Consider the following 24,646-nt stretch of genomic DNA (forward strand, 5'->3'; position numbering starts at 1 on the left):
CCGATTGCCCTCTCGCAATCCCCCGTCCCCTCACCCTTTTTTCCAACGAGTTTGTCTCACTTCGTCTTCGGCTTGGCTTCTCCGGTTCCTAGTTTACTTTGATTGACTGGTTTCGGATGAAGTGCGATGAAGATTTTTCTCTTCACCAACGAAATCACCAAACCATCCCCAACCAACCTGGGAACGGTTTTGCCTTGCACTTTTGGCCGATTTACGTTTCTGCCTTTTGCTCCGCATAGTGTCAGTCGGGCAAAAAAGGGAGGAGAACCAGAAAAGAAACACTTCAAAAACTTTGATGGTTACCTTTTCCTACACCCCGTACTATTTGCTACGGCCTGATGGAACGATGCGGGAAACAGTGTGGAGGGTGAAAATTCCCAAATGAAATGGTACAGAATTATTTATTCACGACGTTTCGCCTGCGGGTTTTTCGGGAACCTTCCGTTCCTTTCCGTCGTCTCTTTCCGTCGTCTGGTGTTTGTCCTGTCAGGACGGGTTCTGGCAAGTCATGCCTAACGAATGAACTTCTAACGATTACCCATAGTGGCTTTTCTGGGGCAACTCTAGCCAGGTGAAGAAGGCAAAAGGAAATCTCGGGTGCACCAGATACGTACAATCCGAAGGACCAAACCACCGGACGAATGTGACTCTACGAAGAGTCTTTATTGGGGGTAGGGAAAAAACAGTGGAGACAATTAAGGAAGACGAACGAGCGGAACGGTTTGCTGTTGGTGTGCGAGGGTGTGAAAAGTGGCCTCATGGGCGAGAATGTTGATGATAATTTGAGGTAACCATCATCCGTGCCATTTGTCGATTATTTAATGGACCATAGACATCGTTTGGATGGCGAACGAACGATAGGAAGGTACAGGGACGTTTGCTTTTGGGTTTGCTCGTGCCAAAAAGATTTGCAACTTGTCGTTCAAAAACTCCAAGTCCAAGTCTGGTAGTTCATAAATGAGCATGAAGAGAAGATAATTTTTAAAGATCTCATAACTATCTATATTGGTGCAACTTTCGGTGCGCCTCGAAGCGTAACTTTGCATCTGAACTTAGTAAAGAACCAAACTCTACCATGGGTTTAGGGTTTAAGCGCACTATATGTCAATATATCAAATTTGCATGAACTTACCTTTTTACAGTGATTGATATATTTTTTACTAGTTGCTGCTTGTTTGCATCGTTCATGTTCGGTTCAGTCTGCTTGTTCGCGGCGTCCCCAAAGATGGCATTCGATTTCCCTTGGGTAGCACGGTCACTGTCTCGATTACCGGTTTTATTGTTAACACTTTTGATGTCGTCCCTCGACGTGAAGTACGGTATAAAAACACTGCAGCCCCACCTTCGATATGCCTCCTGCAAATGGTAGGAAGAAGTAGAGATGCAAACACAAAACGAACACAAAAAAAAAAAACATTAAAAAAGTGAGTATTTGCATTTATTTAATTTATATAATACTATTTCCCCGGTGGGGCGATATTTCGACGAAGTTTATAATTCAATTAGTGGCTGCGTTTTGTAGGCGATGAAGTCGTGACGGAAGGTCGTGTTGTTTGCCTTTAAAGTATATTGGACAACATATTGCATTTAAAAGCACTCCCTCGTCTGTTTTACATTCACACAAAGACAAATTGTCACAATAATGAACCTTCCCTGTTAATATTGTAGCGTTTTCTGGTAGTTTTTTTTTTTATTTGGATTTTAGGTAAATCAGAAGGCTCTTTGTTCTGATCACCTTCTCCGCTTACTAACCAGCCAATCTTCCTTGGAATACGGTTATGTACGCCGTTTGCAGAAATATCCCGAGCAAAGTACTTAAAGAAAGCACCAGTCGACCACCGGTCTATGGAACATAAGTTTCGGTCATTAAAGTTGTCGGAAGCGCTACTTCACAGAATAATAGCCGATCAAAAAAAAAAGGGGAAGAAACAAAAAACCTCACGAAAGATATAATAAAAAGAAAAGAAAAAAAAAACCTCATAAAGCTGTCCAGGCTGCGAAACGCTGAAACGCTTAAACTCAAAACAACCCTTACACACTTGCAAGAGAAACCCATCCCCGGCACAGGCTGTGGGAGTGGGAACACGGTATTGTCCAGTTGGAAGGTGCTTAGAAACGAACAAGCCGAAAAGTCAACGAAAAGAAGGAAAGTCAGGGAAAGTTTTACTCTCGTTCTGGCGTCGTTCCAGGATTTCCTCCTTTCGCATGTCGAGCTTTCGGTCGGACGCTAAAGTTCGTTGATAGCTAGCACGCAATCAACTCGACTTGTAATACGCATAATGAAGTTGCGAACGTTTGTATGTGTACATGGCAAAATGTGTGTGTGTGTGTGTTTGTATTTAGTGCTGAAGCTGTAAAGCAACGACTTTACTTCCTTTAATTGCGGGTTGTGTCGATTTGTGTGGCTGAACGTTTAACGGCAAAGACGTGGTGAAGATCGTTGACGCAAAAAATGACTCACCATTTTGGATGTATGACATGGGGTATTATAGTTTTTATCTTCACGTCAACAATTTACTAATGCCAAGGTATCATCTCTACAGCCCATAAAGAAAGCTTAATGTGCAGTAGTATAATTTTTTTCAGTATCATTTACATGTACATTAGCGTTTTTCAATTGTGTTTTAGTATTTGAATAGACATGTGTTTTTAATATATTCGCCTCAAGAAAGGAGCAAAATCACAACAACATTCATTCATCAGCGGCTGAAACCTTTGCAACCATCCGTATGCCGTTAATTAACCTTCAGTCAAACATTGTTTATTGTTAAGCTTTTCCTGCAACTGTTCGTCTTCCATTTCCAGCTGCAGCAAGCGAAACAACAAAAGCTGCGAGTTGTGTTACAAAATGAGCAACCCTGGGTAACATCAATATCACACACAGCATGCAGCACAGAACAAACCCAAGAACGTGGACGTGTGCACGTATCAGCGCAGGAAAGCGAAAGGAATGGTCCCGTCCTGAACGCACAAGTAGCACATAAATAGCACATGGTAAATCTTATCTCGCCATACAAACTCGGATCAATCTGCCGAGGCTCGATGGTGAGGTTATTTAGAGCATTATTTGCCACGAGTCCGAGCATCCCAACGGCACGCTTCGCTAATATGCGGCTCCGGGCAGTGCGAGAAACAGCCGCACGGTAACATCGCACAGCACAGCACAAACCCACCATCGGGCCCGCTGTCGAGTGCTGTTACGTAACCGGTCGTCCGCTTCCCCGGGATCGGCCCTCACCGTGGATGGTTTCGGGGCTCAATTTTCGCATGCGGCGGTAGACTCTTCGTTAAAAGATTAGAGGATGGATATCCCGTTCTGTTGCACTCGGAACCCGGCGAGCTTTCGGGGCGCGAGGCAAACTGTGTAGCGAAGGGCGAGCGAGCGAATTTCCTCACCACAAATGCATTGGGATCGTCACGAAAGTAACTCGTTCGTATGGTGTGCATCCTTTCGGAGCGCCGATAAGGAAAAGCCCGAAAACAGCCAGCTTTTCGGGCGGAAACCGAAATGTGGCAACCCACAGTGCGCGTTGGGCAAAGGATGGCAGTACTTCGGCCAAGGATGCCGATTGTCAGTGACACGATTGCATGCCTGTTGTGAACAAATTTGAATCAACCAATACCCAGCAGAGACAGGACCACCTGCTTCCGTTGCCTTCCGTACTCCCACGCGCGCGCCGGCCACTGTCTACATGGGATACCGTCTACAGATATTCACTCGCATAATAATGTGAACCCTCGGTGCCAGCATGAGCTCTCCTGTTTCGCCATCCTTTTCTTTCGCTCTCGTGCCTCCATCCAAGTCGCGACTCTTCCATTCGGACACACGCTCGCACATAGTTCCAGCAAAATTAACCTCACAAATACTCTGCATTGCTGTGCGTCCTCCCACGGCTGTGTCGTTACAAATCGAACACCCATCCCCCCTATACGCTCGTCTGACCCACCGCTTCAGGTCGCAAGTCCTGGCGCATTCCATCGCACCAATACACTGGATGTGGACGGTTTGAATGCTCCGTTCATACGATTAGCTCACACGAAACACGGACACGAAGTGTTATTGGAGCGATTTTGGATGAAAAATTACTTCACCCCGGAATGGTGGAGTATGGCATTCGTTCTATCAAGGACGGTACGAGCTGTGTGTCTGTGTGTGTTTGTGCGTTTGTGTGGTTGTGTTGGTGACCATTTTTGTGGTACCTGATTCGGTGCCGCGCGGCAGCTGTAAGAGAGCAACCGACTCGCCACACACGCGAGAACGCGTGAGAGCCTTTTTACATGCGAAGGAGCAAAAGCTGCTGCTCGTCCTTTACTTTTACACCCATACACATGTGTATACCTGTGTATGTTGGTAGTGGAAGTTTTTAGAGCGAGCTTAAATTGGGTGAAATATAAAGTAGATAGGGGCAAAAAAAAACAAATATGCGCGCACACATACAAGTTTTGGGCCACGTTTCTACTGCCGAATGGATGGTTCTGCGTTCCACGTTGGATCAGACAAAAACTTCATGCATTACCAGTAATATGTTTGGCATGTAAAGAAATTGTGAAAATATTTTCCCATTCTCCGATTATTTAAAGTTTTTTTTAATGACTGGTTAGGCCTTTAGTGCATGTTTAATATAAAGTTATTTAATACATTTATTTTATAAAATCAATGTTTGCAGTTTCTAATAATGGCAAGTTTTCCTCATTATGTTATCCTAATACAAACAAATTTGTACATTTTATTCTAATTTTTACTTCAAGTCCCATCATGATCCTGACCTTATTATCATAATGATACACATTTTATATATTTCATATTTGTGAATTACTGTCGAGCTTTAGTGATTTTTCTTCTGTATAGTATAAGAAACATTGTGTAAAACAATATACTTTTTCAACTCAATATCTAGCAAACATCCAGAGTGCTCCACATTCTACGATACACACAGCAAATCATCAATGAAGCAAAAGCCCCACAGCGCAAGCTAATACATCAAGTAGCGAGCAAAGAAAACCAACAACACCAAATAACCCAAAACCCCAACATACAATCAAAAGATTGACACACTGTAATGATGATTTAAGCGAAAGCTCACACCAACACACACCCATCGTTCGTTTTGCTCGCACCACTCACTCACACATTCGCAAGGCCATATTAGGCCAATATGCTCTCCGAAATGGGAAAAGCAAAACATGGAAGCAAACGGAAGAGCCCAACACTCCAGCGCCTTGTGCGCATAGTTCCAGCACAGTCAGCAGCACCAACACAGCTGAGACGGGAACTGCTTACAAAACCTCGCTGTCATATAATCTGGCGAGTGCGTAGCAGGTTCGGGTGTCTCCATTGAAGATACGGTGTGAAAATCAATTGCACTCGGTTAAGGTGTAATCTGGTGTAGGGGTAGAGATGGGTGGATGGGCCAAAAACCAGTCCATCGGTTTGGTCAGATGGCAGGTTAGTATGTTATGCAGTACAGTAAAGCTATCAGATAAAAGTAGCTTAAGATTTTACTTATTGAAACCAGAACAGACGATTCTTCTTACCGACCAATTGATATCATACAGTGTAGAGGACGATATTTCCTTCACGTTTTTACATCGAACTTTTCCCCCTGTGTCAACCGATAGTGACTCATCGGTAACTCATACGGGCACTCACAACCGTACGACTACAAAAGTGGTAGACTTTTGCTAGATGACTCTGTAGCTAGGAAAACGTAGTTTGGTAACAGGAAGCAGAGATCGTGTAATTCACCAATTCCACCAATTCCACTAGAGAGCCCAGTCTCGGTAGAAACGGCGGATGGATGTGAAGCAGCACCAGCAGCAAAAAAATCGGTTCGCTAGAGCCTTGCGTAAGAAGAAAAAAAACTGCTGCTCTTGAGCAGCTACTGCAGCTCACAGCTCGTCACATTTGTTCAGAAGGCACTTGTGCTGCACTATGTTACGTGTGGTCAAGTGCACGTAAAGCCACTCAGCTTATGGTTGTGAAGCAGCGTGTACCGAAATGCTGAGGTAGATCAGCGGGCAATAGAGACATGCTCTACGCTATTGCCACAATTGAGAGGATGTGCAGTTATTTATTTGCTGCTTTCTGTTGGTTCAAACTGCAAACCTATTTTATCGAATATTCGTTTTCTTTTGTAAGCTATTGGCGCTGTAATTGCACTGAAGTGGTTGTTGTGTTAATTTTCGGTACGATTCGATTAATTATTTGCTTTGGTAGGGTATGGTAATTTTTTTTGCTCAGGACTATATTCTATCTATTCTACTGCAATGTCGGATCGATTCCTTTTTTTCGTGGTTCATACCATATCGTCGTATACAATCGTCCCCTTTTTCCCATTGTGAGTGACCACTCCAACATGGATGGTGGTTCGTGGATAGCTTCCGGAGTCAGATACTGCCCGTCTACTAAACTACACGACGAATGGATTGAGAATGTTTCACAATTTCTTGTCATCTCGTCTTTCTTTCATCTGTGCGAAGTATGTACACCTGAGCCCGCCCCCCCCCCCCCCAAATCGGGTCCGAATGAAGCCATTCGGGGCGGGTGAAAAATCGTCCCAATCCTCTAAAAACAATACAAAACTCGTACAATACGCTAAGCACAGGATGCGCGAGTGGGCGAGAGGACCATCATCATTATTTGCCTGTGTCTTCAAGTGGAACACATCGGAAAAGCCCACTGTCGGAGATCAAGTGGGATACGGTGAGTGTTATCCTTCGTGCATCTCGGACGAACATAAATTATTCGAATCACCGTCACTGATTCCGTGCCTGCTACTACTTACTGCCCGGGGTAGACAACGGTGTGTGAAGGACTTGGAAGCAAGGGACAATTAAAGGGAGGGGTTCGAAAAAATCACATCCCTGGAAAAAAGGTGATGGGATTTTTGTTTCCCTTATATGTTGTCCGTTGCAAAATGTCTGCTGTATTTGCATAGGAAGCCTATTTAAAAAGGTTGTTTTTGCTACCAACAAACACACTTTTACACATCGTACACATATTGTAAGTTGTTTGACATAGCGCTATGCTAATTTGACGCCTATATTTCTTAAACAAATATATCATTACAGCGAACCATGAAGCGAAGGCACGTACTGCAAATTACACTTCACACCGGGACAGCATCGTTTGGTCAGTAATGGTAGCTTTTACGGTCACTGCTGCTAAAATCGACAACAATCATACGTTGTGCCAAAGCAAAAGCTATTAAAAACGATCAACACAAACCGAAGCTAATTTGTTGTACAGGAAAAATTGCTCAAAAACTTTACGACACGTCGCTGTGCTGTGATGACCTGATTTTTTTTCTTGCTTTCTTTGTTGAATTCATACCCATCCTTCGTCGATCCAAGCGGCCAAGAAATAAGTTTTGAGAAAAAGGTCAAGAAAATGCCACAGTCCGCGGTCTTGTTACGACCAGCGATGATTTATGTGTGCATTGGCTTGAATGGCAGATCATCATCGATCGCGGTTCAGTAATGATTGCACGCTCTCTCATACATTGTTGCACGCGTTATGTGAGTGTGCGTATGGAACAAGAATTGCCAATTTTATTTGAGCAACCGAGCGTGTTCGAATGGTCGTATGAATAGAAGGGGTGGGGATGGTCTGTGGAAATTCCCGTACCGTAACGGGGAGAAAATAATCAATCTATCCACTCGATTTGTTTTCAGGTTTGAAAACATAACAAACTGCAATAATCCTGTAAGAGGATACTTAGGTAAGAACTTTTTAATGAAGTTATTGGTAATTGGTATGTAATTGGCTTAAGATAGTGGAATGTGACCAATTCTCGATGCTTTCGATATTGCATGTGTAGTTTATTTGACAAATTTATATAAATTAAAGTGAAAAGTTGAAAGAAAACTTTTTGATTCATATTAGCAATTCAAAAATACAACTTTTAAAAAAGTTAAAATTACTAAATATATTTTTGTTAAGCTCACAACTCAATCCTTTTCATTATAAATAATTTTTAAATATTAAAAGCAATTCCATCTAACTTGTATTAGATCACTTTTTAAAATTAAAACTGAGCTACTGAGCTTCTGAGAAATGTTTTGAAACATCACGAAAGCAATGCAACAGCAGTTGACAATATGAAGATTCACCTTGCCATGTCATATTTTGCAACATGTTTCTTTTGTAGTTTTAAGTTTTTGTACTGTCCTCTTGAATTCGATTTTTCTCCATCCGAAAGTGGTCCTGCTACACAGGACCAGTTTTATTCAATTTCTTATTTCCCCTTGTGCCGTTGGTCTCCTCCCGACCGTCTGCACGAAGTGGTTTGATTTATGTACATGTCACAAACAATGCCCGATCTTGTTCGGTGTGTAAGTCGAAGAAGCAGAAGCACTCTCGATATGCCCTCTCGCTCTGTTTCGCCTATTGTATTTCTACGTTGGGTTCCCAGCATCTTTTAAGACATCCAGGAGGTGTCTTGGTGTCGTCGAATTCATTCCACCGCTCGGCATGTCGTGGCCTTCGCTTTCGCCTCCTGCAAAGTTTCCGCTACGCGCTTAAGATCCCTTTTTCGATGTGCCTCCAAGGTTTCCCATTTCGAGGTTCGCCTGTCGGTTTGTCTTCTTTGGGGCTGCGTGTCGTCGCTCATTTCCCGTGTCTTACGCTGCATTCCTACTGCGTTCAGCACTGACCCAGATAGAGCTGGGATGGCACGTTGCAGGCCTGCCACCTCCCTCAATCATCCGTGCCATTTTAGCTCCATTTTTCCAAACCGCTATGTAAAAAGCCTCGAATGTATGGTCTTTACGTGATCGCTCGTTGTCACGCTTCGTCTTTACGCTCCGCGCTCAGTGCAAAGGGCGAGCTTGGCAAAGTGCAACAAAGTTTTTACCACATTGAACGAACAGACCCGGAATGGCCGTTGTTCCCTGTTCGTACAGGAGATGAATGAGACAGGAGGGGTGAGTAAGGGGGAAAGAAACGGTAAAATGTCCTAACCGTCCCGCTGATGAGAAGATACAAACAACGGACAAACGAAAGCATTTCCCCAACCGTCTGATGGCCAAGAGCGGGAAAGAATGCAAAGCTCATCGCTAGAACTCACACGTACCCACACAAACACTGTTAGCGAAAGGGGCACAAATTGCAATGGGAGGCAACCATTGAACAATGGTAACAAAGGGTGTGTGGTGAAACGGAGCAGGAACCAGAGAGCACAACACAAAAAAAAACCGCAAAGTGTTCATTCTTCATTCTGTTCCCAAATCCTCCGCAGCTTCCCTTGGCAGAATCCCTTCCCACCAAACTTCCCCTTCCCATCCCTCGAGCAACCATGCCTCACAATTCGTTTGCCGTGCAGCACAAGTTGAGTGGTGTGACCTAGATTTTCGGAACAACTCATCGCACATCGTCCGAGTTCACGTTCCATGCCACCGTCGTCCGTGTTCCCATCCCGGCCAGCTAAGGAAAGTGTTTTCTTCCGAGCACGGTGCTGATAGAAGACTTCGCATGCACGATAGCGAGTGGTGAAACGCCACAGCCCCGGCAACGATGGCACGATGGGTGGCAATGGCGCTGAGAAAACACGAAAGAATCGAAACGGAGCACAAGCAGTTCGGGGTTTTTAACCACCGTGTGTCCCGGAGTCCCCCCCCCCCCAACAACCCCAACAAACCACTCGACATGCGAGCGCCAGTCGCTCGAGTGGAAGAAATTATTATCGAAAATATTTATTCAATGCACCGGAACCAACGGAGAAAATGCACGCTTTAAAAGAGTCGATCCGCACGATCCGCAAATGGTTGTGCTTGCAAACCCCACCACAGTGACCGGGTGTGTAGTGCCAGACAACCGAGAAAATGCATCACGCGATGTACGCGAACAACCGTTTGGAACGAAACGAAAACGATACAATAGGGTACGAGAGCAACAAAAAAAGCTTGCAAATACATAAATACTGAGGAAAGAACGAAATGAAGAAAAAAACACAGTGAAAGAAAACCCTTCTGGCAGAAAGTTTCGAACGCCATCTTGTGGAGCCGAAATTTTTCCAACTAAGCCGTATCAGGCCGGAAAAAAAAATCGCTTCATCGGTTTCATGCAACCTGATTTGCGGTTAGTTATGGGAAGTTTTCGCGTGTTCGGTACAAGATGTGTCAATCGGTGCAATTCTCCCACCGTATAGAACGAGGGTCGCGTGAAAAGCGATCGTCACTTAAGTGATTTTGGAGGTGAAAATTGTGTTTTCGCACAAGCATGTGGTTGTACGTTGGATGATGAATGATGCATTCGGTATGATGCATCAATGCCGAATTGATCGATGGATGTGACAATTTCGGGAGTAGGAATGATCGAATTTGTACGATAATTTTAGTGATTAGCAAACGAGTGTATGTTTGACCTTGTATTAAGAAAACCACAATTCGTTGTTTATTTTTTAATGTTAGAGGTATTGTTCAATGGCGTTTTAATGAAGAATTTCTTGTTTCAGTTTCAGCATATTTTTTCTCAAAATTAGCGATTGAAGAATTAAATTAAATTTGTGTGTGTCCATTTGTTTTATGTTTTCCTTGAACCTGACTTAGAACCATTTGTTTGTTTTGATTTTATTCTAGCGTTTATTCAAACGCTTAGCAACATCTTCGAACTATAGCGTTATTTCTATAAAGCACCGTAGTGCCAAGAATGTACGTGATTCAGTCAGAATCTGTCACCCCTGTTCGAGATGCATCCATCCAGTCGCGCGATTTCGCACCGAAATAGCATTTATCATCATTGCAACGATGTGAGTCAAAATCCGATTCCTGTCCCGTGCAACACTCGCGTCTCATCATTCCGAGATTCAATGTTCCGGCCGATCGCTATAAACTTATTCGCCCTCGTTCGTCTCGCTTGTGATTCATGGTGGCGGAATGTTTCAATGTTGATTGATGTGGTTCCTGTGCCATGCTGGCATAGCGAAGGTCAACGTCGGGCGTGGGTTAATGAGCGGAGCAGCAGCATGACGGAGCTGTGGTTAAAAATTGTACTTAAACTGAACCGAGCCGTATCGTGGCCGGTGTGTGACCGGAGCATACGAAGAGACGCTTGCTCCATTTCCTTCATCGGTCCATTCTAGAGCGTAGTTGATGTTTGCTTTCCCGTGCTTTCGATACGAACGAAAAGGAAATCTTAACCTCGTTTCATTGACAAGTTTTAAATGAGTTACCGGTTTGCTAATTGGCTCTAGTACGTGTCGAGTACGGTTATCGTTGTTTTGGTGGCAGAATAAGAATTGCAGATTGCAGGGAGAATTATTGTTTGCCGCTACGACAATGCAAGTTGTTTTGCTAATTATTATGCTACTTTTATTTAAACGTCAATCTGCACAAAAATTCAGAATGTTTTACCTATGGCCTTTCCAATGACTCGTTAAAAGGGCACCATTTTACAACCAGCGAAAAACTTCCAATAACATCGTGCAACAAAAATCGACCTCCAACCAACAGTCGTAAAGATGATTGTAAACATCGATCCATGGTATTGTTAACACTTTGCCTTTAATTAGTGACATATGGCGTGACGCGATGACACATTTTGCTCTTTTACTATCGATGCTTCATCGGGGCAAAGTTGTGCTTGGGATCTACGTGCTTTTTTTTGTCTGTGTGTGTGTGTGTTGTTTTTCGTTTCATTGCTTTCCATATCCTACCCATTCTATCTTTCATTGATTTTTCACCCGATGTATGTGTGTATGTGTGCGTGCGAATGAGCGAGGTCATAGCAATCCGATCAAGCGGCACGGACCACTTCTGGGAAAACTGATACCAGGAAGCTTCCTTTCGCTGTTTTTCTTCCTTCTCGTTTTTGTTTTGTTGTACCCAACCCCAAGGTGTTTCCATGGTGCACAGTTGTATGCATGGGTCGGTGTTTCTGCATCGCCGTTGATACCGGTACCATCTATGCCGGCTGATTTTATGGGGTCATAACAAGATTTATGTGAAATCAATGCCCTCTAAAGTGGGCGGGATGTTTTTGCTCCAATTTGGAAGCTTCCTTATTCCGTTTGACAAAACGAAATATACGGCAGAATGGGAAGCGTCAAGGGTGGTGAGAATCCTCTTTGCAATGACAAGATATCGTCATTTGTTTTGTACGTTGTCAATTGATCCAATTTGCTGCAACGAGTGCTATCGCAAGCGTACCGCACGAAATCCATTTAAGCATGCGTTTAGTACGGTGGTATTGATTTTTCAATGAAAGTAAGCATTTTACTTCGGTTGCCAATAGGTATTAAACGTTCAGAGCATACTGCGCAATCGACCATTTCAAAACCACAGACATCTCACCACAAATGGAGTAAAATCGCTGAATATCAAATATCTTTAAAATGAAGATCACAATTTTACTTTGGCATACATGTGTGTGAGATTTTGTTAATTGCATTAATGGTGTTTCATCTTGGTATGGCCCAATTTAGAACCAATTAATAAGTTCAGAAAATAAGTCAACATTAGTTTGCCCCTTTTTGCTTTTCCTATGGGAACATTACCTTGAGCCTTCATTCGAACAAAACTACCAGGCGTTTCCATTTGTACAAAGCACCAGGCGTCTCCATTGAATAAAATACCAGGCGCCTCCATTAGCTGTAATGTCTCATGGAACACAATCAAATAGCTGTCATTTAATGTTTCCTATATACAACTACACCTCCGGGGGAAGGTAAAACTAGGCAAACTCTCACCGGCTCAGCATTCATTAAGTGGCGTTCGTGGCACGGGGGCCACATCGACCACCCTAATGCAATGTCTTATTAAGCATTAATGTATGATTCGCTAATATATCGGAGCTAATTGAAAGCCTTCACCGACGGCTGCAACCACGCCACGGATTACACCGTAGAGGTTTTGCCAAAGCAAGAAGCTGGGCATTACACCGTAGACCCGGGGGGAGAAGGAGAGCGAAAGAGAAAGAGCAATTGTTTGTGTGAAGGGCTAATTGAATCAGCTGACCTCGTTGCTACGGGCCGTGGTCGATGAGATTGTTGGAGCTTATTTTGCACAAGAGCACAACGGTATGCAGCAGAAGCAGCAACACCAATCGCAGTGGAATCACCCCCGAAAAAGGCTCCCCTGACGAAGTGGCATCATTGTCAAATCTATTATTAAAATCAATTTCCCACAGCTTTTTTTGGTGTTGGAACGTCCATGCTGATCGGTTGGAACAGCATGACACATTGGTGTGGAAACGGTGTTGCAATATTGAAACAATGTTACAGTGTTCCCATGAGGTCTAACACTTGTTTGGGGTGTGGTAACCAGTGTGCTGCTTTTTGGCTAAAGGTTTCATGCGCTGACTGACACACCAAATAGATTGAAAAGGCTTCTCAAAGGAAGAGTTTTCTTTTCATGAGAACAGTATGGTTGTTGAGAAGAACAAAATTATGATATTCTAGTTTTTGTTTTTTATGTTTTTCTATTTGAAGCTATTGCTACTGGCTGCAAACGAATGCTGTGACATATTATACGTAGCATGACGCAACCATTTGTAGGTTGATTTCAGTTCAGCTATAACCATTCATTGTAACCGCCACCACAATCATCACCATCATCATCGTCATGCCGTAATCATTTGAGGCATTTCGACGGGCCAACGTCAACAACGGGTAGGCGGAGGACAGTTTAGGCGAGGCATGGTTTGACTAATAGTTTTAATTGTTTCTACTTCAAACACTCCGCCAAACGCTGGTAAAGAGCATGCTGACAAAATGGGCCAAGCTCATACACACACAACCACACACACAAATATAAACTTACGTTCACATCATACACTCGAGGGGTGACGGTGGAGTCAACAGTAGTGCGGGTAAAAGGGCCTAAGGTGCCGTTGAAACTTTAACAGTAATTACACTCGCTCGCTCGTTGTTGAAGCCGTTGCGAGAAAGGCTCTCTAATGGGAAGGCTCGCAGCTGCCCCTTGAAGATATGATAATTTTCCCAAGAGATAGTATTCACTCGTAGCTGTAACCCCTGCCCCTACTTGAACCTTCACGATCGTCGCTACTGCGTTCCTTATGCTGCAACATTCGCTCACTGGTGCTGCGATTAAGCATAATTTTTCATTTTATCTGCATTGCGCTAATTTTTGGAATGCTGTAGCATGGGAACCTATGAACCGTTAACATACATTCGGTTTGTCCCAGTTTCGGGTAAACCCGGTGGCTGTCTCGGGTCGTTTCGAACCGGACCACCGGAATGGTACCAATCCGAATCGGGCATTCCTTACGAGACGGTAGAAGGTTACGTTTTTTTGTGTTCGCGGTTAGTAATGCAATGATCAGGCGAATGATTTCGTTGCCCATCCTTTTCATGCTGGTTACGTCCTGCTTAGCTCATTTCCGGTGTGCATAGCTCTTGCCACTAGCGGTGGAAGGGACAGTTTGTCGGATCTCAAAAAGAGCAAACAAAAAATAAACATAAGTGAAGCAAGCTTCATAAATGGATTGTACTGGAAAAAAAAGTCAAACGAAGCTCGAATGGAGCTGGGGTTAAAAAAAAGGAAAGAAAAGCTGATAGCCATGCAGAAGACAGGAAAATGTGCGTTTTCAACCGTCATCACCATCTGTATCAATGCAGCATCCTATTCGCACACATACGCACATTCGGTGTGCTTCAGGCGGGTTTGTCCTCATTACCACGCTTACGGTGAGCACGACAGCGGAAACAGTTTGCTGCGGGATTGGTAAAATGGCTGGATGAAGGGAAAGACAACAATGTAGGATAGCGTTGCTGGACCGATTATCCTTTGCCAGCGATTCATCGTCAATCCCCCATACCTTGCCCTGCGCCATTAAACCCGACAAGTCGAGCTTTGAGCAGGACGGAAAAGCCAATCGCTCTTAGACCCGAGGATGCTCTCATGTGGAAAATGTATAACACACACACACACACATACACACACTGGCACACATACAGTATGGGACGAGCCATGGCAACATCAGGGCGGATGGATGATGAGAGCGATAAAGATTATGGTTGGCAGTGAAGCAAAAGTTTGTCTAATTCGCCAGAACGCGCTGTGGCATGTGGAAGCGATGGTTCGCATCGGTTTGCTACAATCGACGAACAATGAAGAGAAAATGGCCAAGAACTGGAGAACAATAACAAAGTAGCACAGTTTTAAAGAGATACATTTTGCTTAAAGAGAGGCGTATCACTTCGTTTGTAGTATTGCATCATACAATTAGAACAAGAGCCTTGTGTTATCTTAGAATTCGATGAATTTAAATTGAAATTTGAAGTAAAAATAAATTACGACCATCAATAACATTAGAACAGGTGTTGTTGCTACACTTACCTTACAATCCTCACAGTGGTGGATGATAGAGTACGGCTGTCCGCAGTCGTACCGTATCAGCACCTCGGTAAATTCGCATGTGATCCGTGCCGCCAGTGCGTCCGTCTCCAGCAGCTCGGTCAGCCGCCCGGTACAGTTGGTACCGCCGTACAGCACGTCGGCGTAGGCTGCGTTGTGTAAAGCACTGCCAACGGTACGTTCACAACAATGTCTTAAACGTAATGTTTTCAGCTTGGTCTCAATACTTTGTGACGATTTTTTACAAATTTGTGCTGGACTTAACTCTTCATTATCGCCCAAATAGTCAAGGCACTGTTGTTTATCATTTAACCGGTTCTCCATGTTATATTTAGTATTATCAATATTGTATGGCTTATTACTATTTTTATTATTATATGTAGCATGTGTACGAAATGTTTCACATGGCGGTGGACACCGCGGTGGTCCAGGACCTTCGTCTATCCAGGCCACAGGCAGTGTACCGGCTGAACATTGACCCTGTGGGAAGAAGAAAGATGGCAAATATTAGATATGAATTAGTAAACTGTTGATTACTAGCGAGTAGAAATCAAAAATATTTCCGGACGACTTCTGTTAAAACGTCGAGTAAACTCATGGGTTGAATAATGTCTAAATTCAATTTTTTCTTCTTGGAAAAAACAAACTTGAACAAACTTTTTTCAATATCTGCTTTCAGAATTTAGAAAGCATAAAGTTACTTATAAAACTAAAAATATTTTCGAACCTTTTGTATCATTAAAGTAAGTACTCAAAAAGAATGAATTGTTCTGAGGAGGAATACAAAAATATAACCTTCATTTGAAAGGTTATCTTGGCTTCACAAATTTGCATGAAAAGCTAACAATGATGAAGTCTCTGAAACACATAAAAAACTTTTTGAAGGTTTTGGTATAACTAAAATGTTGATTAATCTTGTCACTTTAACGACGTTCAGAGTTTAGATAGCTTAGAAAAAAATGGAGGCGCAATAGTTTTAGTGTTGAGTGATTCTGTATTATTTTTAAAAGTAGAACGCAAACAAGTATGTATATTGTTAGTTAAGGCTAAATTTAATTAAATGCTAACATTAGAAAACCGATTCTCTGGGTCTTTGTAATAGAGGAACAAGTAGATAAGATGTAGTTTGATTAAAATTTTCTTGATTAATGCTTTTAACAACTAGTTTTTTAATCAAGACACAACCTTTCAATCTTTTAGAGTTTCTTGTTTTATTTATAAAACGACGACTTAAATAGAGCGATTTTCACGCAATCAATCACCCACATCAAACATACTTTGATCAGCGGTACGACGTCAGCCATACATCGTTTGCAACAACGATGGACAAGATTAAATGTTTCCATTAACTTTTTTTTTCCTTTATGAAATCTTCACCCCAAACTTTACTTTGTTGTCCAGACGTGCATCATGGTCCCGGACATGAGCTGCCTCCAAAATAACTTCAATGAGTTTTAATTTATTTGCTCTTATCTGCAGATCCCGCTGCCAGTGCGAGGGCATTCCGTTTATGTTTCACGGCCGGTCGTTATATTGCTGTGTAGTACCAACCGTCACCATCACCTCCTCCATCACACATTCGGAAGACGCGCAAGCACACACCACCAAACACTTCCTGATCGATTACGATCGTAAAAGTGGAGAAAAAAGTAGAATTTAAAAAAACCCATCGTGGAAAATCGAAGGCGGCTAGCGCTCACTTACGAAGCTGCTGTAACGGCTGTAGGTTTGAGTGGCAGCAGTTCCGTAACCATAATTCATCTATCGCGTTGTTTTCTGTGCCGCTGTTTTCATTAGCGAGCTCCCCGTATCATTCTCGCTTTGTCTCTCTCGCTGTCTCCCTTTCTCTCTTTCTCTCTTTCTTGCACTCGCCAACAAGCGCCAAGCATGTTAGTGCACTCTCGCGCACACGCACGGCACAGACAAACATTAGCATACACAAACAAAAACCTTCCAAAGTCAGCTCCAATCAAACAAGTCGTATCGCACACCCATCCCTTCAAGAGACGAGTTTTCCTTAGTGTAGCAAGAAACCTATTGGTGATAGTGGGGTCGGCGAGGAAGGAAGGACGGGAGGAAGGGAGGAAGTGGCGGTGGACACTGGTATGGTAAGAACTTCAAGAACATTTTCCTTTTCATCCACACCAATAAACCTGCCGACTGTCGGAGAAGCTTGGATAAATAAACACAACAGCGCGGGTATGTTCACGTGTTTTCCTTACGCTCGGAGTCGAGTTTCCCTTTTCGCCGAAGGTTCAAATCCGTACCCACTGGCCGCAGAGGGCATTGCATTCATTTCTTCCGATTTCCAACTGGTACGCGCTCGGTACGCACCATTCCACACTTAGATCTGTCCCACCATTTCTGTGAAGGATTTGTTTCCGTTTCAGTATCGTTTCGAACGTTTACCTTTTTTCTTCAACTTTTCTTATTTGTAACAGAGAAATGTCTCAACCGTTTGGGCCCGCGCGTGGTGCAAAGATTTTTGCTAAATGCTTACAACACGAATAATGCGAGCTCGCTACAACTTTTGTTTTGCTTCGGGCAAAGAACATTTCAATGGTCCTCTTGGAACACCTTTCAAACAATGAGTGAAAACTGACCTCGATAGTGTTTCCCGAGAGGGAAAAATACGGTATCCCTTTAATACGGTCGTTTTCTCTATTCGCTAAACGGGCAATAAATATTCATCTAGAGAAAAAAAAATCCTACAGGCCAAAACGATTTCCGAATGTGGATGCTCACAGTTCGATCGATTTTCTACACCAAGCTGAGACTTTTCCGAACATAATTCAAATAAATAATATCGCTGTGTCTGGCATGACGATCGGAAACCGGGTTTGGATTCTTCGGACCAGAGCGATAGAAAGGGAAAAGAAGAAAGGTAAGCGATTATAGACCAGCGCCCATTCTATCTACCACCGCTGACATAAGCACCAATCCACCCCCAAACATCCCCTCTCTCACCCCCTTACGCACCATATCACTCATCGCCACTGGCTCATGTTTGTGGACGAGGAGGAGGAGAAAAAAAAGTAAGAGGGGAAAGAATTTTAAGCGAGATTTTGATTATTACTATGCTGCTCGCGCTATTCTTCTGTCTATGGTCGGAGATCGGAGTGTATCACGGAACCGGATTTATGCGGATGCAGACCAATAAAAAAGGCGGAAAAAGAGAAGAAGCGTTCCACCGAACCGGGAACGGAACCATTTCTTCCAAAAGTAAAACCGAATCACAAGCCTGCGAACTTGGCGAACCCGTAAACCGGCGTTTGCGGGAACGGAAACCGGTAGCAGGTAGCACCGGGTATCCATTAGACGGCGACGCAACGGAAGGTGAAATTGATTCTTGAAAAACTCGAACGGAAACCGAATTTCTTTCCTACCCCATCGCCAGTTCTCTCGTCCCAAAAAAAACACCACCACAAGGGATCGGTAACAGTGGTGGAGGAGGTGGTTTTGGGGTGGGTTTGCGATTGCGATCCGCTTATTTTTAGCCTACCACTAAGAAGGTTCTCTCTTCTCGCCGTTCCCGGGGATCCCCGATCTATGCGAATTTATTACTGCACCGTAACCGTAACGCCCGGCATCGTTTAGCAAGCGTTTTGGGAGGTGTGATGGGTGTGCGGTGGCAAAAAAAAGGTTTGCTAGGGACTGCTAAAACTCGGGACTATTAGTTTTGTAGGGACACGTTCGAAATCTTGCGAAAAGGTAGAACTGCGAACTTGAACTTTTCACTATGGTTAAAACACTTCGCAATCTTACTGAGAACAACGTCAGTGCGTTCCCTGTCTCTAGTGTAACCGTTTTAATGTAATAGTTTTAAGTTACTGGCCATCATATAATATCAGATTGTTTGCTTAATTCTAGCAATTATGAGATAATCACAGTGTAGTTAAAAAATAGGAGTTGAATAAATTTCGATATTGTTTCGCATCATTCATCTACGACAGATGTAAAGGATTGATTCCTGAGAGGCTCCAGATGTGGCTTATGAGAAACGGACATTTATGGAGGGATTTCTTACAATTACCAAACCTTCTCGAAAGTTATCTTTTTTTAAAGTTTGGCGAGCTTTGTATGTCATCACAGAAGTACAGAAGATAAAGTACGGTTAACCTGGGTCCAACAAAACCGATAATTGAATAAATCCTTTCCATATCGAACTGGCCAATTTATTATTTTTTTAAATTAATTATCATGGTTCATGAGAATGTATTGTATTTGTTGTCATTCCTGAACTGAAAACACTATTAAGTGACGTCGATCATATGATAGTCTGGTAGCTATATATTTTTAAGGTGAAATACACTCATTAACCTGCGTATTTTGTTGAACCAAATAAAATAATCTGCTCCAAGAATTTAATTAAATTACGCTACAAGCTAAAGTGATTAAAAATACATTATTTGTTTTAATATCAATACATCGTCAACGCAAACCACCCCCCTCCCCAAGAATTCCCTTTTATTTCGAATAATCGAGGACAAAATGCTGTGTGGCTATACAATACCCATCTCAGCATAATAGGGATTAGCAGTGGGACGAAAAACTGTCATTATTATAATAACAAATAATTTATACCATAAGTTAGTAATGTAAATATGTTTTGAAACATGTGTTCTTTCAGAACTGAAATGTGTGCGAATGATTACAAAATTATTGTAAACGAATTTTTTTTCTAAAATGTTAGTTACGAGTTCAATGTTTCAAACTGTTTTGGTGAATCACCTTCAATTTTAAGACAAAGATACATTGAAACTGACCACAATTTAAAAAAAAATAAAACTCTAAATGTGAAGTCTCAACTGTAATGTGAAATTTAAATAATACTCGTGGACCCGTAGTAAATTTCAAATTTTACTATATTTTTGTTATAGTTGCATGACTGAAACTAAAAATTTTTATAATACATTAAGCTTTGTTATACATATTTTTATGACATCGCATTCTTCTTCTAGCATTTTGACGGTATGTATAATATTGTCATTCAAGTGGAGTAAGACAAAAGTCATAATAACCCATAAGAACCCATGTAATAAAAGAAACAATAACAACAGTTGGAAATAATACATTTATTCGTATGTTTTGATTTGTTTATTATTTACAAACTTTATAATAACATAAGATAAAGTAAGAAAAAATCAAAAAGCAATATGTCTTTCACAAGCCATAGCTCCTAATGGAAAAGAAACGTTCAGCACTGAGATTTTCTCTTGTATCAAACGAGTAACTCCAAACGGAGGAGCGTAATAAAATGTACCCAACCGGATAGCCAATGAAATCCCATCCCGAGCGATGGCGTCGCTTGACCGTTGCAATTAAAAAGTAATATATCGTGCCGTTATATGTGCTTCACAGTGCACTGAAAAAGAAATCCTTCGTTTGTCTTATCGGTTTAGAGAAACGGGCTTGCCAACGACGACGACGACAGCGGTTCCGACTCAAGCTCAGGCAAGCCCGATCGATCCGGCGTCTTGTGATTCTGCTTCGGGCATGCAGCAATCGAAAGCGCAATAAATTTACTCGCACAATAAAATCGAAGGTCAATTACTGCAGTGTGCACGGTCCGGCATCCATTGCACGATCCTCACTAACACGCTGACGAGTGGCGTGTCCCAGTTTTTCTCGCGCAGATATACCACCTTCCGGAGTAGATTACGGCGGTGACAGGACATATGGGATGAGAGTAGCTGCCAGTGAACGATAGGAGACACATGCACATACAAAGACACTTCACATACAAAGAAAACGCGGTTGTGTTAGATGTGTTAGGTGGAACGTGGAAATGCAATCCATCAAGTCTCTTTAAGTTGGAGTGATGAGATCCACTGGAGTAGAAATGAAGTTTGAAAGCAAGAAAAATGCAAGTTATGTAATTCAATGTTCATTTCACAAATAGGACCTCTAACATATTTCTTCCTGCCCACGTACATGGTTTATATTTGATTTCATTTTAAATTTTTAATACTCGGTGTGTTCTTTAGCATCTTCGAGGCACGAACGAAGTAAAAACAATTGAACGCAACACGAATGTACTTAGCTTCGCTGCGATTTTTATTCTTCCCGAAACAAACCAAACTCAAATATGAATAATCAAGTAGTTTCCGTTGGTCCTTTATCGAGCAGGGATATGAGTATAGTTATTTTAACTTCAGTAAGAAAAGAACGCTCATACCGCACAGGCCCACTCAAGCTTCACCACGAAAGCAGGCGCTAGCAGGCGAATTACTTGTTTTCCTGCTCACAACCCTCAGCGAAAAAGGGCTCCCTGCATCGTCATGGGATGCGGATGATATTAGCAGCGGTCGGTATGGATATCCATTTCGAACGTGTGTCGCTCCGCCGTACGGTTGCCGTTGGTGCCTTGCAACGGTAGCATGGCAGAATTGCGAATCCATGGACGAGGGAGTAAAGAAAGCAGCAAAAAAAAACAGACACACACGCATACAGGGTTAGGCAGTAACATATAGGTTTATTTTCGAAATTTGATACTATCAACAACATGCGTGCGGTTCAGCGATGGCCGAGGACTATAAATATTCATGCCGAATGTTTTTTGGCTGCAGTACCAACCATCGAGATGGCCCGGTCGGTCGGAATCAGCATCGGAAACGGCATACATTGCAAACATCTGATACGCCTGCATAACTGGCGGAGGGATGAGAGTAAAGATACGACCAGCACATTCCGCGTCGGCATTTGATGTCAAACTTAACCAGCATGATTGACAAAGGCAATCCAGTTTATTTTCATAAGCTTGCGCTCGATGCCATAGAGCATTTTGTGCCTTTATACTAACTTTGTGCCGCTGTATTTTAACCAGCAAATAGTTATTGATGCTTAAGTAATGGAAAATCACAACTGAAGTGATTCATACACGACCAAAAAGATCTTACAAAGGCCTGTAAAATTTAAGAATAATGAAGATAGGAAGTAGTTCCATTGAAAATATGCTGCAAATCACTCATTTTTCTTAGAACTTGTGGCTGGTTTGTTATTTTTATTTTTATAAAATTAGTGATTATTAATTTCGTCATTCAGTAATGCAATTATGCTTGGTTAATATAATTTCTAAGTTTTGTTTTTGTTTTTGCAGTACATGACATTAAAAATTGTCTCTTTTAAAAAAAAATCATTATTTTTATTTCCGTATGGAAAAATTAGTGAATTAATTATAACATATTCACGAAATAAGTTTTCCTAGTTTTCCAATTATCTTTTCGTTAATTCAGATATGTAGTTTGTTTTATTTTCCTGACCACATCGCAGCCTGATTGAGAGTGTAGTATTGAATAAATTAAACTTTAACCCATTTCTAAAAGCCACAGCACCTAGATTCATGTGTAAAGATAAATATATATGTATTAAGGAAATATGTTTGCAAATACAACTATGAAGATTGTTACATGGTGATCAATCAATAAATCGACGATGAAAATGAAAATATACACGACGAAAAATGTGTAAAGATGCCTTTGGTAAATCTAAATAGCAACAGTCAAACTAAAGTCAATTAAAAATAGCTTGAACATGAAAAACCCATTTAAAGTAGTGAAGTATAACAGAGGCAAACAATAGGAAACTCTTTTAAATTCACTCGATATTTTAAGTACATGAATGTTAAATTATTTAACTCTAATTTATTGTCCCTTCAAAATTAGGACATTTTGATGTTTAAAAAATTCTGAACGAAGAGGTTGCCAAATTTTAGTACTTGTAACGCTGGAATTAGCAATTTATTTTACACCTATTCGGTTCACAGCTATATTCTGTTTTAGGATTACTCCTTTCCCATAGCAAATATGAATTTTAACAATACTTTTCCACATCTCTGCATGAAAAAAGTGTAGAAGGTGTTGTTGACCAAAGCTTATTTAATCTAAATTTAATGCTAAAACTACCAAAGCACAGGGAAGGGTAGCTAGTGTAATGAATTCTTCATCATCTGGGACGGTTTGAAAGTCGCCGATGCTTTTGAAAGTGAGAAAAAATGAGAATATCCTAATAAAATAAGAAAAATCATATCTCCATACTTTCCTTTACGCGAACACAGCCATATCCTTATTTAGCTTCTGATTAAAATATGAATTATTTAGCCCACGCGCTTACCCGAGGCACGTAAAAAGGTGACAATATTGTTAATAAAAAATGGGAACCCATTGCCCACCGCCCATTAGAGTTTGGAGCCTTCCAGCAAGCTGTACCGACCGCCAGCCACAGTACGAAGGACGTACGGGAAGCGCCAGCCGTTCCATCAATGAGCGTCTAAATTTAGACCGCGGTCGATATTTATACCAAATTATTCTGCACACTTGTAGCACTCACAGCCACACACACACACACAACCACACGTTCACACAAGGACGCACCTATTTTTTTTGCACACATACACTTTAAAGTGATATTCATCTAATTAGCTGTCAGACGGAGAGTGAAATTTCCATGTTTTTCCATCGCCCAGACGCGCTGTGTGGGACCGAGCACTAGGCCCAGTTGGTGTGTTATTTTTTCAACTGTTTTGGCACGTTTCAGCCCGGCGGGAGGGCTGGGATTAAAATGATTTGCGAACGAAGCAGGAAGCCAAACGGTGCCAAATAGCTAGCCAGATCCCAATCTAACATCAGGTCGACCTAATACCGTGCCCGTACCATTGGACGAACATGATCGCGTAATGGCAACCCGGATCTACTGGTCATCATTTTTGACATCATTTTCTCGCCTCACGATTCTTCCAGCTGTTTCGCTAGTGCAACCGTAGCGGGATGGAACGGTCTTGCTAGTGGTCTTATAGGAGCATGGAAACTCATCAGCTTGCAGGAAAAGTATTCCCAACTAGACACATTTTCGTCAGCTAGATCGGACAATGCCATCAAGCAAATCCAAATCGCTAAAAATCACCTCCCACAATGACAAGGAAAGGCAAAAAAGCTAATGCCAAGTTTTTGCGATTAAGAAACGGAAATGGAACTAAAGTATAAAACTAATGAAACAAAGAAGAAAAGAGCGAGAGAGCGAAAGTGAGACATACGTATATAGAGGAGTAAAAAAAACCCAAACCATCACCTAATGGTTCACATTAGGCGAGGTGGAAATTGAACGAATCGAAATATCGACAGGACGGACGCCGAAAATCAATCATCGGATCGCTTTGAAAGGTTGCTACATTAACGAGCGAATGGTAGGAACACATCGATGCGAAGACAGCAAAGCGACTATCCCACTGGAACAAATGGAGGTGAAAAAAAATGGTTCCAACCATACGGACGTTTAGATCCAGCCAACAGACAGCGAGGAATTTGTGGATAGCAACCTTCCATTCGCTCGACCC

General features: G+C 42.2%; 1 protein-coding gene across 9 annotated transcripts in view; it reads right to left on the reverse strand.

The window, feature by feature from the left end:
• Positions 1–24,646, reverse strand: part of LOC125770925 (uncharacterized) — a 49,366-nt gene that overhangs the window by 14,501 nt on the left and 10,219 nt on the right. For all 9 annotated transcript variants that reach the window (XM_049441004.1, XM_049441000.1, XM_049441003.1 and 6 more), the window contains exons 3-4: positions 15,298–15,795; positions 1,133–1,356 (exon numbers count right to left, since the gene is read on the reverse strand). In XM_049441004.1, coding sequence (XP_049296961.1) covers positions 1,133–1,356; positions 15,298–15,795 — 722 coding nt within the window. The remainder of the gene's footprint in view (positions 1–1,132; positions 1,357–15,297; positions 15,796–24,646) is intronic.

This window comes from Anopheles funestus, chromosome 3RL, assembly GCF_943734845.2.
Source record: "Anopheles funestus chromosome 3RL, idAnoFuneDA-416_04, whole genome shotgun sequence".
Taxonomy (NCBI): domain Eukaryota; kingdom Metazoa; phylum Arthropoda; class Insecta; order Diptera; family Culicidae; genus Anopheles; species Anopheles funestus.